Below are 12,819 nucleotides of genomic sequence, written 5' to 3'. Positions count from 1 at the left end.
AGAATTAAGAATGGGGAATCTCTTAATGTCTTGTTTACTTATGTGTGTTTTGGTAAATCGTGCTGACCCGCGATAGGTGGCACCTTGGTAAACGGTACGGGACCGTGATAGGCAGTACGTTTACGATTTACGTTGGGTAAGTTGTGCTGACCCGTGATAGGTTGCACCTCGGTAAACAGTACTGACCCGTGATAGGTGGTACGTTTACGACTTACGTTTCTTGGTGATTTGTGTTTGTCCGTGAGAGACTGCACAGGTGTTTGTCCGTGAGAGACTACACCCTGTTAAATTGTGAATTGTTGGTTCATTTTGTCTGTGTAGTATTGTGTTATAAGTGTTAAGTGTATGTTTTGGAATTTGGTGATAACATGTTTGATTGCAATACCATTTTGAAACCCATGATGTGTAGTATTGTGTTATAAGTGTTAAGTGTATGTTTTGGAATTTGGTGATAACATGTTTGATTGCAATACCATTTCGAAACCCATGATGTTGTAGTATTGTGTTATAAGTGTTAAGTGTATGTTTTGGAATTTGGTGATAACATGTTTGATTGCAATACCATTTCGAAACCCATGATGTGGTATTAATTGTGTTATAAGTGTTAAGTGTTATGTCTTGGAATTTGGTGATAGCATGTTTGATTGCAATACTATTTCGAAACTCATGATGTTGTAGCGATTGCGTTATCATTGCTAAGTGTTAAGGTGTGGAATTGTGTATGAATGATATGGAGTTAGTTTATGTGTTTTTGGAAGAATATGCACGGAAATCGATTTCCCAATCGATTGGATGAGTTACAAGGACTTCCCTAATGTGACATAATCGATTTGCCAATCGATTTTATAAAATGTTTTTCAAAACCAATTAAGAAAATCGATTTGGAAATCGATTTGGCCATGCATGAATTCAGCAAAAATCGATTTGGAAATCGATTGGCATTAAGTCAGGGGCTGAGATATGCTGTCAATTGATTGCCCAATCGATTGCCCAATCGATTGAATTTAAGTCAGGGGCTGAGATATGCTGTCAATTGATTGCCCAATCGATTGAATTAAGCCCAGAATTCAAATTTCACTAAAAACCTTCAAGAAATCGATTGCCCAATCGATTGGCTTAGTAGAAATTCTTATTTTGAGTTAGATAACAGATTGCTCATTGATTTATCAAGGTCTTGGTTAGTTATGTATTACTTGATGGATTGAGAACCTTATTTGGATTTCATTTTAATTTGGCAAGCATTATATGAACTTTTAGCATATGGAAAATCCTTTTAAGGTGCATGCTTAGTTGAAAGGTTATTTTGTGCATTTAAAAACTTAAATGTTATGTGTTAACTGTTAATTTCGGTTGGTGACCCTTTACAACTATTGTGGAAATCTGGGCTTTTCCCTCAGATGAGAGTCAGGACGATCCTACCGGTTCGTACCCTACGGATGGGAATGTAGATGGGAATGCTTGACTGAAGCTATGTTAGGAGGATCTCACGGGGCGCGTGGAGATCACTCAGGGTGTATAGCTATAGTCTTTTTGAAGAATGATCAGATTAGGATGACACAGAGGGAACGAATGTCTTTCTTTTGGGTTGCGTTTATTTTTAAACTGGAAGATTGTACTACTTTTGTTATGTAAATATTTTGAATTCATGGATTGAGAACTTTTTCCGCTGCTTGAAAATTATAATGACTTAATTACTTATCCAAATGTGTTACCTTATTTATTTCTCTGTTTTATTTTAATTTCTTTTGAAAAAAAAAATACACTCTCGCTTTGAAAAACGGGGTGTTACAAATTGGAAGATGGAAGTTGTTGGTGTCGCGATCCCATCTCTCGACAAAGGCACAAATTAGACCTTTGTCGGTCATCTCATAGCTGCGTTTTAGCAATGTATATAAATCAGAACTTTTAACAAGTTCCTCAACCTCTTGATTTTCAATGACAGTTTCTTTTAATTTTTTGCCATTGCTAAAAACCCTTAACTCTCTGTGATCCTGAAATAAATTAACCGAACAAATATAAGTTCAAACACATTAAGCAAATATTTAATATTTAATTTGATTCAGAAATTTACAACGCCGTCCCATAGTCGTGTCACAACATGATCCCCGTATGACCTTAGGACAGACTTGTCAATCTGACCACCAGGATATCCGTCATCTGCTTCAGGTTGGGTCTCATCTGCTTAGACCTCTTCAAGCTGGGCCTCATCTGCTTGGACCTCTTCAGGTTGGGCCTCATCCGCTTGGGCCTATTCTGCTTGCCCCTGTTCTGGTTGTGCATGTTCTACTTGTTGATTATGTAATCTTCGATGTCCACGCAATTCACGCTGAGCACGGTGAGCCCGTGCAGAAGCGGTTGGTCTAACACGACCCTCTCTATCAATCCCTTGGTTGAGTATAACACGATCCTCACTATCAGTAAACATTGTGCGCACCATTTCTGCATAAACAAATCATAATCATTATCAAAACAACATAGCCATATAACATAAACCACAACAGGGGCAAACATAAACCCATACATGAATTGAGTTCACGTACGTGAATTGAGTTCACGTACGTGAACTTCATCAACCTACGTGAACTGTGTTCACGTACGTGAACTGTGTTCACGTACGTGAACTCCATCACCTACGTGAACTGAGTTCGCGTACGTGAACTCCATCAGCCTACGTGAACTGAGTTCACGTCTACCTACGTGATATGAGTTAACGACGTGAACTGCGTACGTGAACTGTGTTCACGTACGTGAACTCCATCACCTACGTGAACTGAGTTCGCGTACGTGAACTCCATCAGCCTACGTGAACTGAGTTCACGTCTACCTACGTGATATGAGTTAACGTACGTGAACTGAGTTCACGTCTACCTACGTGATCTGAGTTAACGTACGTGAACTGAGTTCACGTCTACCTACGTGATCTGAGTTCACGTACGTGAACTTCATCAACTTACGTGAACCGAGTTCACGTCTACCTACGTGACCTGAGTTCACGTACTTGATTTCACTTCACGTATCTGAACATTCAAAACCCAGAAAACACCATCAAACCCAGAACCACTGATGAACATTCAAAACCCATTCGTGAACATTCAAAACTCAGAGAGTTAAACCCAGAAAACAAAAATGAAAACATCATTGCTTACTTGATTGAAGATGCTTGAAGTGATTGAAGATGGTGTTAAAGATGATTGAAGATTGCTTACTTGATTCAAGAATGTAGATGATTGAAGATGGAGGTATTAGGTTAATGAAGATGAAGATGAAGGTATTAGGTTAATGAAGATGAAGATGATGAAGTTAGAAGATGAAGGTATTAAGTGAATATAGAGGGAAGGGTAGTTTGGGTGTTTTGGGATTTAAAAAAATAATAAGGGGTGTGGGAAGCAAAATTGCATTGATTATTACATAATAATATATATTTGGCTAAATTACATCTGCGGTCCTTTAACTTAATTTCAGGTAACGTTTTAGTCCTTTATTTTTTTTCTTCCCGAGTTGGTACTTTATTTTAATTTTATGTGACAATTTGATATTTTTATGTTTTAAAATGTCAACAATGTTGTCCTTTTCTTTACAAAAATTCAAAAAAAACCATCAAATTTTTCAAACAAAACCCATAAAATTCATTATCATCTTCAATAAAATACAAATTTAATCAAATTTATAACTTAAATCTTGAAATAAACTCATATTTTCATTCTTTATTTGATGTTGTTGGAGATAAAAATATGAGTGTATTTGAATATTTGAGTTACGGATTTGATAAAATTTGCATTATATTGAAGATGATTATTAATTTTATGGGTTTTGGTTGAAAATTTTGATGATTTTTTTTTGAATTTTTGTATAAAAAATGATAACATTGTTGAAATTTTAAAACATAAAATATCAAATTGTCACTTAAAATTAAAATAAAGGACCAACTCGGAAAAGAAGAAAAAAAAAGATAAAGAATTAAAACGTTACCTGAAATTAAGTTAAGGGACCACAGATGTAATTTAGCCTATATATTTGTATAGTCAAATTTTTTTTTGGATTTCTCAACTATTGTTTTAGTGATTTTTAATATAATTAAATATGTAGTTCAATAGATGGAAGATACATTTTGAATTGACTGTTTGTACATATACATTGAAAGAAGAATTCCTAAAATGTTTACTATACATTTAATATAAATAATTTTTTAACATGCAGAAAAAAAATGTTCTATATTTTGTTAAATTACTAAATAAATTAATGTGTGAAATTTTTAAGTATGTTCTCTAATAAAATGTTAAGGAATGATAGAGGTAAATATAACCGATTAAAATGAAGAGTTTATAATATTTTTTTGGTTAATTGCCACAAAAATTAATATAAGTTTAACTATAAATGATTGTCTTGATACATAAGTGAGACGTTTTGCGCTTTGATAGATTATTAATTGACAATTATACCATACACTCCACACCTAAATTCCTCTACAATCAACCTGATAATACAATTTTATTCTTTTAAATTTATCATTTTTTTCAAAATTTTCAAAACTTTTGAAATAGGAAAATTTTGAAACTTTCCGTATTTGAAAACTTTCGGAGCTTCCAGATTTGGAAACTTTCAAAACATTTCAGATTTAGAAACTTTTGAAACTTTTCAAATTTTCAAAATATGGATTACATTTTGAAAATTTGTAAAGTTTCGAAAGTTTTCAAATCTAGAAAGTTTCGAAAGTTTCTAAATCTGAAAAATACAATTTTACTCTTTTAAATTTATAATTTTTTGGAATTTTTGAAACTTTCGAACAATTCAATATTTTTGAAATAGGAAAATTTTGAAACTTTCCATATTTAGAAATTACTTTCGGAACTTCCGGATTTGGAAACTTTCGAAACTTTCCATATTTAAAAACTTTCGAGACTTTTCAAATTTCGAAACTTTTTGAACTTTTCAAATTTTCGAATTAAGGATTACATTTCGAAAGTTTTCAAATCTAGAAAGTTTCGAAAGTTTCTAAATCTAAAAAATTTCGAAAATTTCCTATTTCAAAAATTTTTAATTGTTCAAAAATTTTAAGTGTAGAGATGTATGGCAAAATCCTTATTAATTTTAGCATAGTGCAACACTTCAAGAATAAAGGAGGGCCAATCTGGTCCAAACACTTAATTGGGCCTTAAGGAAGAATTTACTAGGGCTCATTTCCCATTAGAGCTATATAGATGATACACTATTTATACTTGTAAATAATATTGACCAAAAAATGTTAAGGGAATGTGTAAAAACTCACCAAAAAATGTTAAAGAGTATGTACATGCCCATCAACAACTATAAGACAACCCAAAAAAATTATACCCTTACCCACAAGTTATACCCTGCTCTATATTTTACATAAACCAGCCATTTTCTCTTTTTCTTAAAAAAATTATACTCTACCATATTTCGAGAAAACTCAATTTGTAAATTTAGTGGTAAATAAATGTGTTTAAAAAAATGTAGAGTAGAGGTACAACTCAATAAAGGATGCCTTTTTCAATATTTTTTTTTTATAAGAAATTCTAAAACTTTGCTTTGAAAAAAATATATATTATTTTTTAAACTTTTACTAGGTAGCATCATCAGATACAATCATATGAAACAAAAATAATTGTGATATGTTGGTCGCATCTTTGGAACATGACCTCATATATATTTTTGTATTAAATAAAATAAAAATTAATAAATAAATTATTAAAAAATATTCATTATTAATTAATTAAAATTACTAAAAAAATAAAATTTATAGAGACTGAATAGAATTATTAGTAACATTCGAACAATATTATGAATTATGGTCAGGTAATCGACATAGTTCTCATATGGTGTGCATTTATTATTAACGTTCATTTCAATTCTAATACGATTATTATTTAGACAACTATTTTTAAATCTCTACATTTGAGTCAATACATCATTTCGTATTCATATGAGATCAATTAATTACCGGTAGTATACTACAATTAAAAATAAAAGTAAAGACTAAACAAAGATAATATAATAAAAAAAATATATAATTAATTTTAACGCTTAACATAGTAAGTTGTTACTTTATGCCTCCTTCTCATGTTGTTATTTGCCCTAATAACCACTTAGAAATAAAAGAAACAAATGTAAACACATTTTAGTTGAATAAAAAGAATAAAAAGTGTAGTATGAAAGTGTCCATCACGCATAAATAAAGAAGATGTATGTGAAAAATTATAGATAATTAATAGTTGTATATATAATAATTAATTGACTCTACATGAACATAGAAACTTAAACGAGATAGATTGCAAGCGTGAATGGGGTCGAGTGACGTGGAAATTTGAAAGATTATATTGATGCCATTAAAATAAAAATTATAATATATAGATATCCAACAACATATGTTTTGGTGAACAGCTCCAACAATTATATTCTACCATGTGTGCCTCAAGTTTCTATAAGTATAGAAGTTATGAAGTGTGGAATTTGGATTTCATGCGGTAGGAGAGTCCATACATGCGAGCACATTAGGGTATTTGGATTTCGTACACTTTGAAACCCTAGGATGCGGCATAGGTGGACTATGTAAAGATATTCTTGATGCGGTTTGAATTAGTTATAAAAGTCATTCATTCTCAAAAATAAATTATTTGTGATTTGGTTTGATTTGTATGATTCTTAAAAAAAAAACGATTCAATTCAACATTGTTTAAATTAGATCACTTATCTGATTATAATATAAAATATTATTCAAATGTTATAGAAAACTTTAATTAGTTTCTATAATTTTATGTATTTTTTTCACTAATTTAAATCATTTTTATATCATTAATAATGAACATTTTTAATGTTTTATTTTTTCTTCCCCAATTTCTTAAAGTCCAAGTCCAATTGGTTGAAGAGGCTCAAAGACACTATAATCGGATGGCAAAGAGGTATTTTAGAGAGTGAAAGTGCAACTGACAGAGCTAGAAGTTGTTCTACTATCTAATATGCTAATGCTGGAAGATGGGAAGAAGTAAATATAATTAGAAAACTATGAAGTGTAAAAGGGTTGCAAAGGAAATTGGTCATAGTTCACTTGAAATGAAGTTGTTAACATTATGATCATTTCATGATACATTAGTTGTCTCAAATTATAAATAAATAATCAACGAAATAATATGGATTCTTGATTACTTTTAAGAAATTGAATAAGAAATTTAGGATTAGAAAAGAGAAGATTAAAATGAAGAAGATAATTAGAAAAGAGAGTATGTAACGTTTTTCCGTAACATTCTATAAGTTTGACCCTGCACCTAATTCTTTTCTAAATTCTACCCAAATTACTGTTTTTTTTCTTCTTATAAATTAAAGAATGTTTGTTACGAATTATAAATAAAAAATTTATTTTGATCTTCAATATCTTGATTATTCGTTCAATATTTAAAAAAGTTGAAGTTATTTTATGTTTGTCAACTACTACGGTAATGAAAACTATTTTCTTTTATAAAAAAATAACTTTTATGAAAAATTATTCAAATTAGTTTTTTATTTTAAATATTTTTTATATTATTTTCAGATTCTGGTTATTTCTAAAAATATAACAAATAAATAAAAACTCTAAAACGTTGTTATTTCTTTAAAATTGATTATTCTTTTAAAAAAACTGTAACAAATGCTTCTTAATTATCTCCATTTGCAAGTGTTACATCAACATTCAAAATTGTGAGATCCAAATCAATTAGTATTTTTATATTATATAAAAATACTAAAATAACTTCAGTATCAACCTAGCAATTATAATCCAAAAGAATATATGACATTAGTTTTATTATTGACATGACATTGGACAAAAGTGGCTGGAATATCAACAAAAAGATATCATGGTTATTCTCAAGAATAGTTAGTCTCAATGTACTTCTCATCATTGATAGATAATTAATTTTCCGCTCATGTAACTCAAATTCATTATAATATTTTTTCAAAATAAAATATAAACAAATTATTCTATATTTTTTAAAATGAAATATAAGGGAAAAAAAAAAACAACTTCTCTCTTAGTTAATGATAATCTCTAAAATATCATTAATTTAATTTGTCTTTTTCTATTTTCAATAGACAAATTTATTGACCATGAAGAGTAATTTAAGCAATATACTCAAGTTTTATTGGGATTGCATAAATTAAATGTGATAAACTATCTTTTTTAATATGTGTAATCTTAGTTTTGCTTATAATTCATTTTGGAAGAAGTATAAGGTAATTATTTGTTATTTTTTATTTTTTTAACAAGCTTGACAGACCAGCTCGTCCTGCTCTATATCAAGTCTCCTATTTTTAGTTGGTTAACTGGGTGGGCCCCTGGAGGTGGTCTAGTTGAAATCATCAACTCGACCTTATAAAATCACAAGTTAAATGAGTTAGTTTGATGGCTTGGAATGGTTTTGTCACCTAAAATCAATAATAAATTATTTTCTAAAAATTTAACATTTTTATATCCTCATGTTTGTATTTGAAACTGAGATGCAAACTAGTGATATCATCTTACTTAAACAGAAGAAACTAGTGATATCATCTTATATTTAATCGATTCAATTGTACTAAATTATAATATTTTTAAAGATATGAATCAATTTAGGTGGTCGAGTTTAAAACATCAACTCAATCCACTTAAAATGTCTGGTTAAACGGATCAATTCAACAAACTCCACCTATTTACCACATAAAATCAATGAAAAATTATTTTCTAAGACTTTTAACATTCTTACATTCTCATGCTTATATTTAAACCCAAGACTCAAACTCAAATAGAAGACAAAAAAAAAATTATAAAAAGTTTTACTGTTACTTCATTTTTAGTTTAGATTTGAATCTAGAATTCTTAATTAAGCGACAAAAAACTAATAATATCATCTTACATGTTAATAATAAATTCGATTGTATTAAATTATAAACTTTTCAAAAAAAGTAGATTAACATAAATGGTTGAATTCAAAACATTAATTCATCGCACCAAAAATAACATATTAAACGAATCAGCTCAATAAATTAGACCCATTTTACCACCTTTAAAATCAATAATAAATTATTTACTAAAAATTTAATATTCTTACATTCTGGTGGTTATATTTAAACCGATACTCAAACTCAAATAAACAAAAAGAAAAATTAATAAAACTTTTGATCACTACTTCTTTCGTGAGTGTAAGAAATATATTTAATTGCATTAATTTCAAAGAAAAAAATATTTATCAGGTTTATATAGGAAAAATATATATTTTTTCTAAGTAAAATAAAAATCACATAAAAAGAGATGAATGTGCATTCCCTCGAAGAAAGAGAGATTGAAAAATGAAAAAGATTGGAAATAATTATGTAATAATAATATTTTGTTTCCTTTGTTAAGAAAAGGAGAGACTCGCTCTCACTTCAATGCTCCATTGTCACTTGCTCTTTTCTCGGATCTCTCTCTCACCCTTTCATCTTTTTCTTCTTCCTCTTCTCATTCTCTTCACAATTTGGTATATCTCTCTCTCTCTCTCTCTCTCTTGCCACCCTTTCTATTATGTAATGATCAAACCTTTTTTGATCCAACCTTTGATCTGATTTAACTCATTAATATCTTAAAGTTTCAATCTTTGTGAGTTATATACTCATATTTGCTTATTCATTTTATGTAATTTGGATCCCTTCATTCGATAAATCCACGCAGTGGTCGTTCATCTTGATCAAACAGTTTCAAAAAATACCAACTTTAATTTTATAACTTAAAATATCAAATTTAAATCTGGTTCGTCTGATCTTGATGGAATGATCGCCGAAGATATGAATGCGTGAATGCCAGGATGGTGTTGTTATTGTTTTTTTAGTGTTTTAACTTTGAAGCTGTTTTTTTGTTGTTGTGGTTTATGTGATCTTAATGAAAAATGGGGTTGTTTGAATTTTGTATTGTAGGTGAAAAATGGCACAAATTTTGCTTCATGGAACTCTCCATGCTACCATTTATGAAGTTGATAAACTTCAGGCTGGTGGTGGTGGCAATATTTTCAGCATGGTATTATTTTTAATTTTACTTTTTTGGCCTTTTTGGATCTGGTGTGATTTAATTGTTGATTTTTTAGTTTTGATATATTTGGATTATGAAATTTGGAATTTGAAGTGTATGTGTTTTCATTAGTTTTGCATACGATTGAATAAAGAAAAAAGAATATTTTGATTTGGCGGTACTGGTGATGACTGTTGCATCAATGTGGACCCTGCTTGCTTTTGAAGATCTGTGATCTGTTTGGTTATTGTATATTGTATCTAATATTTTTTTTTTTAAGTTTTCATACTTCCATTTTCTAATCTGATAACATGGAACAGTTCAACAAAAAGAGAAATAATTGAGAGAAAAATTGAATTATTTGTGATTGATTCATTGAAAAAAGTTTATTACAGTGAATATATGATACACTTTATATATAGTGATCATAGCCAAGCTAACTAATCTTAAATATTTATAATTAACTATAACCAACTCCTAACGATATCTAACATATCTCAAATTTTGTAGCAATATGCATCATTTTTTTGATACTTTCAGTCATTTGCTAACCTTTGTGTGAATTCTTTATGGAAATGACTTGTGGAGCTATTCAAGACTTCTGTCATTAAAAACAGAACAATGTTAATCTATATTAGTGATTGTTAATTTGTTATCATGATCTAAATTACATGTTGTAATTTGGCTGCTAGTTTGACATGAATCAGATGATTGCCTTTAGTTTGAAATTGTTAATCCAATTCACCTTTTACCTGAATGACCATTACTTTTATCTTATGCATCCTTCATTACACATCTGCTATGTTTTAGCAAAAAAATATTGAGTATGCTTGAATCTTAGTCATTGGATTTTACTTTAATTTTTGTATTGTTATTGTTAATGTTGATTATTCATGTATATATTCAAATACATACATTGCATCTGGTGAAAAGAGAATATTCATTTTCTTTAGTTTTGTTATTTTATTTTTGTTATTCATCATTAACGCGCCATTTATTTAATGCTTATACTTCTACAGATCAGGCAAAACATTGAGGAGACTGTTGGTATTGGAAAGGGAGTTACTAAACTCTATGCTACCATTGATTTGGAGAAGGCAAGAGTAGGAAGGACAAGAATTATTGAAAATGAACATACTAATCCGAAATGGTACGAGTCTTTTCACATTTATTGCGGCCATTTGGCTTCAAATATTATATTCACTGTGAAAGACGATAATCCTATTGGAGCAACTTTAATTGGAAGAGCATATGTGCCTGTTGATGAGATCTTGGATGGTGAGGAAATTGATAGATGGGTGGAAATTTTGGACGAGGAAAAAAATCCAATACCTGAGGGTTCGAAGATCCATGTGAAGCTGCAATATTTCGATGTCACGAAAGATCGCAGCTGGGCTCGAGGAATTCAAAGTGCTAAATTTCCTGGAGTTCCGTATACTTTCTTCTCGCAGAGGCAGGGATGTAATGTATCTCTTTACCAAGATGCTCATGTGCCTGATAATTTCGTTCCTAAAATATCGCTATCTGGTGGCAAGACTTATAAGCCTCATAGGTGTTGGGAGGATATTTTCGATGCGATCACTAATGCAAAACATTTGATATACATTACTGGTTGGTCTGTTTATACCGAAATTTCCTTGGTGAGAGATTCTAGGAGGCCTAAGGCTGGGGGAGACGTAACACTAGGTGAGCTTCTCAAGAAAAAGTCTAGTGAAGGTGTTCGAGTTTTGATGCTTGTATGGGATGATAGAACATCGGTTGGTTTGTTGAAAAAGGATGGATTGATGGCTACGCACGATGAAGAAACCGCACAATTCTTCGATGGAACTGATGTGCATTGTGTTTTATGCCCCCGCAATCCTGATGATGGTGGTAGCATCGTTCAAGATTTACAAATTTCAACGATGTTTACTCATCACCAGAAGATTGTGGTTGTGGATAGTGAACTACCTCGTGGAGGGTCGGACAAGCGAAGAATTGTGAGCTTTGTTGGTGGTATTGATCTATGTGATGGAAGATATGATACTGCCTTCCACTCACTTTTCAGAACCCTCGACACGGCACATCATGATGATTTTCATCAACCTAACTTCCCAGGCGCTGCAATCACAAAAGGCGGTCCAAGAGAGCCTTGGCATGACATTCACTCTCGGCTTGAAGGACCTATCGCTTGGGATGTTTTGTTTAACTTTGAGCAGCGATGGAGAAAGCAAGGTGGGAAAGATTTGCTAGTCTCTCTTAGAGAGCTTGAAGATTCTATTATTCCTCCATCCCCAGTGATGTTTCCAAACGATCATGATACATGGAATGTTCAGTTGTTTAGATCGATCGATGGTGGAGCTGCTTTTGGGTTCCCGGAGACTCCTGAAGATGCTGCAAGAGCCGGGCTTATTAGTGGAAAGGACAATATCATAGACCGTAGCATTCAAGATGCATATATTAACGCTATTCGACGTGCGAAGAACTTCATCTATATTGAAAATCAGTATTTCCTCGGAAGCTCTTTCGCATGGAATGGTGATGATATTAAGCCTGAAGACATTGGTGCTTTGCATCTAATCCCAAAGGAACTTTCACTTAAGATTGCTAGTAAGATCGAAGCTGGGGAAAAGTTCACCGTGTATGTGATCGTCCCAATGTGGCCAGAGGGTGTCCCTGAAAGTGCATCAGTTCAAGCAATATTGGATTGGCAGAGAAGAACAATGGAGATGATGTACAAGGATATCGTTCAGGCACTCAGAGCGAAGGGAATCGAGGAAGATCCTCGAAAATATTTGACATTCTTCTGCCTTGGTAATCGGGAGGTGAAG

The 12,819-nt window shown here is 31.3% G+C and overlaps 1 protein-coding gene across 1 annotated transcript in view; it reads left to right on the top strand.

Annotated features, from left to right (window-relative positions):
* The first annotated feature begins 9,327 nt into the window (after positions 1-9,327).
* Positions 9,328-12,819, top strand: part of LOC101501626 (phospholipase D alpha 1) — a 4,491-nt gene continuing 999 nt past the window's right edge. The window contains exons 1-3 of the mRNA XM_027335339.2: positions 9,328-9,485; positions 9,919-10,018; positions 11,029-12,819. Coding sequence (XP_027191140.1) covers positions 9,926-10,018; positions 11,029-12,819 — 1,884 coding nt within the window. The 5' untranslated portion in view covers positions 9,328-9,485; positions 9,919-9,925. The remainder of the gene's footprint in view (positions 9,486-9,918; positions 10,019-11,028) is intronic.

The sequence above is a fragment of the Cicer arietinum genome, chromosome 6, assembly GCF_000331145.2.
Source record: "Cicer arietinum cultivar CDC Frontier isolate Library 1 chromosome 6, Cicar.CDCFrontier_v2.0, whole genome shotgun sequence".
Classification (NCBI taxonomy): Eukaryota; Viridiplantae; Streptophyta; class Magnoliopsida; order Fabales; family Fabaceae; genus Cicer; species Cicer arietinum.
The sequence above is the reverse complement of the archived record's forward strand: the minus strand, read 5'-3'. Positions and strand labels throughout refer to the sequence as shown.